This window comes from Stegostoma tigrinum, chromosome 14 (genome assembly GCF_030684315.1).
Source record: "Stegostoma tigrinum isolate sSteTig4 chromosome 14, sSteTig4.hap1, whole genome shotgun sequence".
NCBI lineage: Eukaryota > Metazoa > Chordata > Chondrichthyes > Orectolobiformes > Stegostomatidae > Stegostoma > Stegostoma tigrinum.
In genome coordinates this window covers 16657059-16664046 of record NC_081367.1, presented here as the reverse complement: position 1 = coordinate 16664046, position 6988 = coordinate 16657059, and the positions used below count along the sequence as shown (strand labels likewise).

General features: G+C 41.0%; 1 protein-coding gene across 1 annotated transcript; it reads right to left on the bottom strand.

Moving 5' to 3' along the window:
* Positions 1 to 5678: 5678 nt before the first annotated feature.
* On the bottom strand, positions 5679 to 6694 carry LOC125457808 (C-C motif chemokine 20-like). The gene is made up of 4 exons (XM_048542434.2): positions 6556 to 6694; positions 6332 to 6446; positions 6158 to 6235; positions 5679 to 5882 (listed from the first exon to the last, which is right to left on the bottom strand). The coding sequence occupies exons 1-4, from the start codon at positions 6635 to 6637 to the stop codon at positions 5849 to 5851; spliced, it is 309 nt and encodes a 102-aa protein (XP_048398391.1). The 5' UTR covers positions 6638 to 6694; the 3' UTR covers positions 5679 to 5848.
* Positions 6695 to 6988: the final 294 nt, after the last annotated feature.

The following is a 6988-nucleotide window of genomic DNA, read 5'->3' as shown; positions in this document are numbered from 1 at the left end:
TATCAGATCAGATGATACATTTGTGGGTTCAAACATTGTTTTTATTCTGAATGTATATCTCCTTCAGCTCCTTCAGCTCCTTCATTGAACAACACATTGCTTGAGTCAAACGTCAGTGCCGGCTACATGATACAAACCTTTAAGTGAGCTCACAACGCAAAGTTGGTTCACCTCACCTTAGAAACACTGCTGTATTCAGGCTAAATGCATATTGCAATCCATGCATATGTTTTTGAGTCTTAACAATTTGGAGTCCATAAAATGAAGGTATTATATAAAATAGCAGCAGAATTTATGACACTGAAATGTAATAGAATTATATTTTTAATCTGGGGCCTAATTATCCTTGATCCACTAACAACACATCACCTGAAGGCTATCCATGATATTAACTTTCTTTTATGCCACAGGTGATTAAATGATACCTCCTTTTTCATTTGGGGTATCTCTGGAAATGTCACTGGAAATTTGTTGTAATGAAATGGGGAAATGCTGAAACTGTTTACACAACCTTCATAATATACATGAGGACATCACTTTATAATTCATAAAGAATATTTCTATGTGAAAGAATGCATTACACAAAACTAGAATGGGCCATTCGTTGCAATGCTAACTGATGTCAGATCCCATTTACCCCAGGGTACTTAAAAGCCTGAAAAACAATGACATTTCCATTGAGCTACTCAAACTAGTTTTTCTAAATCCTTTCTCATGACACGTCCTCGTAATTTTCATGTCATTATTAGAGAAACTTTTGTGGTACTGTTGGTTTCAATTACCACTCTGCTACAGCAGAATAACATGGTCTGATTTGACCTGGAAAGAGTTCTTAATGTAATGTATATTTAAAATGAATTACCATTTGTGGAAAGTGCAAGTCAATGGGAATCAGCAGGAAAAGGTCCTACTGACTGGAGTCATACCCAGCACAACGGAAGATGGTTGTGGTTGTTGGTGGCCAATCATCTCTGTTTCAGGGTATCACTGCAGGAGTGCCTCAGGATAGCAACCATTTTCTGCTGCTTTATCCTTCTCTCTATCATACATTCAGAAGTAAACCTGGTTATTTATGATAGCAGAGCATTCAGCACCATTCCTGATTCCTCAGACACAGTCCATTTTCTTTATTCGTTCACGGGATGAGGACGTTGCTGGCTAGGCAGCATTTATTGTCCACCCCTAATTGACCAGAGGGCAGATAGGGGCAAACACATTGCTGTGGGTCTGGACTCACATGTAGGCCAGACCAGGCAAGGATGACAGTTTCCTTCCCTAAAGGATGTTAGTGAACCACATGGGTTTTTTTTCCCGACAATCAACAATGGATTTGTGGTCATCATTAGATTTTTAATTCCAGATATTTTTGTTGAATTCAAATTCTACCATCTGCCATGGCAGGATTCAAACCTGGGTCCCCAGAACACTATCTGGGTCTCTGGATTAATACTCTAGCAATAATACCACTAGGCCATCACCTCCCTGCCTATCCATATGCAGCAAAACCTGGACAACATTCAGGCTTGGGCTGATAAATGACAAGGAGCATTCATGCCACATAAACGCCACCTCATACATGAAAAAAAGTCTTACCATCTCTCCTTGACATTCAATGTCTTCCTACCACTGAATCCAGCATTATCAACATTTTGGGGATTGCTGTTGACCAGACTGAACAAAACAATCCACATAATTACTGTGGCCACAAGAGCAGGTCAGTGACTGGAAAGGCTGCAGTGAGTAACTCTGATTCCCCAAAACACGCCCACCATCTACAAGGCACAAGTCAGGAGTGTGATGGAATTCTCCCAAATTGCCTGGATGAGTTGTCTTCCAAGTGGCGTGAGTGACACCATTCAGGATAAAATGACCTGGTTGACTGGCATTCTATCCACCACCTTCAATATTCATTCTCTATACCATGATGTGCAGTTTCCACAAGGTTTAGTATCAACAAAACACATTACACCAGGGTTCTTTGACAGCAACTTACAAACTTGCGACCTCTACCATCCAGAAGGAAAAGGCATCAGATGCATCTGAGAACCATGACCTAAATGTTCATTTCCAAGCCACACACCACCCTGACATGGAACTATTTCAGTGTTGCTTCACTGTTGTGTCAAAATCCCGAAATTCCCTTCCTAACAACATTGTGAACATAGTTATATTGCAAGAACTGCAGCAGTTCATGAAGGTGGATCACCACCTTCTCAAGAACATTTACGGATGGACAACAAAATATGCAATGAAACCTGGGTGTCCTTGTAAGCATTCAGGTGCAGCAGGCTGTGAAGAAGGCAAATAGTATGTTGGCCTACCTGGCGGGAAGATTCAAGTACTGGAGCAGGGATGTTTGCTGCAATTGTACAAAGCCTTGGTGAGACCACACTTACAATATTGTGTATAGTTTTGGTCTCGTTATCTGAGGAAGGATGGTCTAGGTATGGAGGTCATGCAACAAAGCTTTACCAGACTGATTCCTGGGATGGCAGGACAGATGTACGAAGAGTGGCTGGGTCTGTTAAGACTATATTCACTGGATTTTAGATGAATGAGAGGGATCTGGTAGAAATATATAATACTCCAACAGGGCCAGGCAAGGCAAACACAGGAAGGTTGTTCTCGATGACCAGAGTCCAAAACCAGGAGTCGCAGTCCAAGGTTCTGGGATAGGCTGTTTAAAATTGAGTTGGGGAGAAATTCCTTCACCCAGAAAGTGTGAGCCTGTGGACTTCTATGACATAATGGCAGCTTCAGGGGCTGAAAGGGTGTTGATAAAGTCTGGAATTATAAAGTTGGTCTGGATAATGAAGACTCAAGAGCAATTATTGATTGTTACTTTAAATCTATTTTGTTTGCTAGCACTCTTTAAATTATTTTCCCGATCATTATACCTGTCTAGCCTACATTGTGACTCCTGATCCACAGCAATGTTGTTGCCTCACAACAGCCTCCCCTCAATTATGAGTGGGCAACAAAGTCTAGACTTGCTTCATGAATGATTAAATTTAGAAGTTTTAGGAAGACTGAAACCAACGATTTTATTCCTGCTGTCAAACTCCATTCCCATTTGTTGAGTCCACTGCTTTCCCTGACAGCAGTCTGAGATTAGGGCAGCCTGTCTGTCCGTCTGCAACTTTGGTGCCACATTTACCCCTGCAATGCGCTTCGAGCCTCACAGTCATGCCATCATTAGCACTGCCTTTTTCCACTTCTGATTACATCCCCCAACTTCACTCCTGCATCAGCTCAGCTACTGCTGAAACTTTCATTCATACTTTCCTTCCTTGAGACTCAACTACTCCGTTGTATTTCAGGTTAACTTGCTGCATTCTGCCCTCTGTAAATTTAAGGTATCCAAAATTCTGCTACCAATATCATAAACATACTCTCTTGGTTCCCATAAATCTCCTGTGCTGCCCTACATAGGCATCTGTCTTGATATTATTTTCGTGTTGTAAATTGCATTTTAAATGAAGCATTCCTGGTGCAAAAAAGATTAAAATGAAACAAGAGTTGAGTTTCAATGCAAATCTCAGTTAAATCACCACAGTCCCAGATGACTGCTGTCTCTATAGAGAGGGACAACTGGTGGTGGCTTAACATGGAGGTCACCTTCCCTCAGGTGAATGGTGAGTTTGAGAAGGTAGGATATTCAGGGTGACCTCAGCCTGTGCAGGATCCCCATTGTTGACGTCACTTTGCATTGCAAACCAAACATCCAGCCAACTGAACTAACGGTTCTCACAAATTTCAGTACTGCGTTACTAAAGCATTTAATACACATTTTTGAAGATGAAGGGATAGTAGGAACTGCGAATGCTGAAGTCTGAGATAAGGTGTAGAGCTGGATGAACACAGCAGGCCAGGCAGCATCAGAGGTGCAGGAAAGCTGACGTTTCGGGTCTGGAACCTTCTTCAGAAATTGGGGAAGGAAAGGGACTCTGAAATAAATAGAAAGAGGGAGGCAATGACAGAATGTGGATAAAGGAGCAGATATGTAGAGACAAGACAGACAGGTCAAGGAGGCAGGGATGGAACCAGTAAAGGTGAGTGTAGGCAGGGAGTTGGGATGGGAGTTGGTCAGTCAAGGGAAGACGGACAGGTTAAGGAGATGCTGCTTGGCCTGCTGTGTTCATCCAGCCTCACATTTTGTTGTCCAGGTCAAGGAGAACTTGTGTTTTAAAATTCACAGTTCATTGCATATAAAAACCGGGGCTGAAAGTTTTTATTGCAGGATTCATGGTGATATACCAGGTGAAGGCTTTGAGAAGAAAGCTTGATACGTTTCTAACACTGAGGTGTATTACCAGCAGCAGAACCTCAGTAGTACTGTCACCTGCTAGATGGACTATTTGGCCACTTAAGGGCTTGTTTAAAGACCACTTCCCTATTCTATAAGCTTTCCCTCTCTATTTCCCAGTGATTACTTGGGCAGAACCTCCATAATTCATAGCTTCCTGGCCGAAGAAGACCCCTGTTGACAATAGCCATCCACCGCCAAAAATGTTAGCTCTCGCTAATCTGCTAACTTAGTATTTTTTGAAGCCTGCCCACCCGCTTCAGCCTTTTTAAACCAAACCTGTTCTTTAAGAATGTACCAGTCCTGAGGTCTCTCCTTCGTGCTGTCACTTTAGTAATGCCCACCCTGTAATGGTACCACTGCCAAGGTTGTGGGACTGTTGTCCTCCAATTGATCTGGTACTTTGGGAAGGTCTTAATAGGCTGTCACCAACAGCATGTTATTCTATGATCGCAAACCCCATTGGCAAAGTGTTGGTTCCTGGCTGCAGTACAGGTGGCAAAGACAAGTCCAAAAATTTTGAATTCAGTGCTAAGGATTCAGGTGCTTCAAAAAAATGGATCTCCCTTAGTGCATGAGTTGGAGTTTACTCTCTCACAGGGTGTTCATCTTTGGAATTCACTACACAAAGACAGTGGGGCTTGTGTTACTAATTATCTTTGAAACTGAGTAAGATTTTTGATCTCCAAGCAATTTAAATGTGATGGGGATCAGCCAAGAAAGTGGAACTAAAGCCATACTCTTACTGAATAGTGGACTGGCTGAATCAGACAAATAGCCCATATTTGCTCTACTTTCATTTGAAAGCCTGACTAAGTGAATCAGGGCTCCTGAGATGCTGCTTGGCCTGCTGTGTTCATCCAGCTCCATACTTTGTTAAGTGAATCAGGGACTGTGCATTGCTTTTCATGTCCTGAAGTCAGCTGGACTAATGGATAGCTACTTTAATCAATCTATTTGGACATACTTCTTGAGTCAGGTAGGACTTGAACACACAATGTTGAACCTAGAAGTACTACCATTGTGCTAGGAGAACTCACTTGGCTAATACTAACTGCCCTTCAAAAGCGGCAAATGAGGAATATTCCAGATAGCCTATGATGGGCCAAGTTTCCGTTAGTGAAGCAAACAGAAACCTATAAAATGAATTATTGAATCGACAAAGTAAAATAAAATTTGCAATTTAATTCACTGACACTTAGAATTAAAAATGCCCTGATCTTTAAACACAGAAAATATTCCTTAGTACCTTCCAAATTTCTTATGCTTTGTCACTCTCATGAATAAATTACAATCATAGAAAAGGGATTAAAATATTTTTATTTTCTTTTGGTGCAAAAGGAATGAACAAAGTACTTGCAGTATAATTACTTATTCATGTTCAATGGAACATACAATTCAAAAAGCTTACATATCAATTGATAATAAGTTAGAAGTGTGCAGTGTTCTACAAAATGTTAACGGTACATAGATACTATGTAGGAAGGATTGAAGTGTGATAAATTGAACTGATACAGCTGCTTAATCGTCTTGGAGATGTTGTCAGTCCGAATGTGACAATTCTTCCAGCTTTTTGCTGTAGGACAAAAGGAAACTCCGTAAGTTTTATAATGATTTAACCTGACAGGACAAAAGCAATGCACTAAAAATGTAGCCACTCATTGCTACCACATGCTAAATACTGCAAATAACTTGTTCACATTTTATAACAACTGACGAAATAAGGTGATATTTATATTGAAATTTACATCCAAACGACCAGTTCTGGAGCTACACTTTCATGCAATGGGGCTATCAATGTCAAATACTTTTTCAATTTTAATGGACAGTGAGCTTGCTATATGTCCATACCTCAAATAACGGAGAGCTCTTTTCACCCATTTGTCATCTGGATCTGCACACACTGCCCGACCTCCAACTGTGTAGAATCTGTGAAATCATTTAACAGCATGTTTACTTAAGAGAACATCACCAAGTAAGATGTGGTTTTCTATTACGTGCGCCACATCGAGTTCCTGTACTTACATGATTGCATCTTTCTCGCATATTTCATTGGATTGCTGTTCCACATAACCAGAGATCATCTTTAAAGGAATTCGGCCCCTTGAATAACGGAGACAGCAGTCGCTATACATCGAATCTAGGAGGGGAAGCAAAAGGTAACAAAAAAAAAATCCATGCCTTGATTAAATCATGTTTGAAAAGAAAGACCTGCTAGTAATGGGTTAAAAGGTAGTTGTGAAGCTTACATGATGTTACTAAGAAGCTATCCATGCTCAGCGTTATCAGTGACAGGACAGTCGCCAGCACCAGTTTCCTGTGAACACTCATTGCTGGCTATCGTTCTGTTTCCCAGTTGTCTTTGCTGTCGAACGTGTTGTTAGGTCAGTTGCTGAGATGTGATATGTTTTGCGAAGCTGCCAACCAGTTTATATAGTACTGGCCACGGTGTTGGGACTTTTCCAGATCAAGGAAATACATTGTTGATTTATTCCTTCTGGGGTTTCCGCTGTTGCCTGTCCTTGTTTGATCTGCGGTTTGTGATGTAATCGGTTTATTGGCATATTTATAAATAAAACTTTAACCTCTTGATTTCGCAAACTCCAGGCATTATTACGTTTCCTTTACTTGCCAAGATATTGAGACTAATTGAAGGTTTCATGGTCAGTTTTGCGGCTCCTA

What these genes read in the sequence shown, in the direction of transcription:
- LOC125457808 (XM_048542434.2), bottom strand. Translation starts at nt 6,637, where the DNA reads ATGAGTGTTCACAGGAAACTGGTGCTGGCGACTGTCCTGTCACTGATA. An exon ending in TAGCTTCTTAGTAACATCAT is followed by an intron (nt 6,447 to 6,555) that starts GTAAGCTTCACA and finishes TTCCCCTCCTAG; the next exon opens with ATTCGATGTATAGCGACTGC. An exon ending in TGCGAGAAAGATGCAATCAT is followed by an intron (nt 6,236 to 6,331) that starts GTAAGTACAGGA and finishes ATGATTTCACAG; the next exon opens with ATTCTACACAGTTGGAGGTC.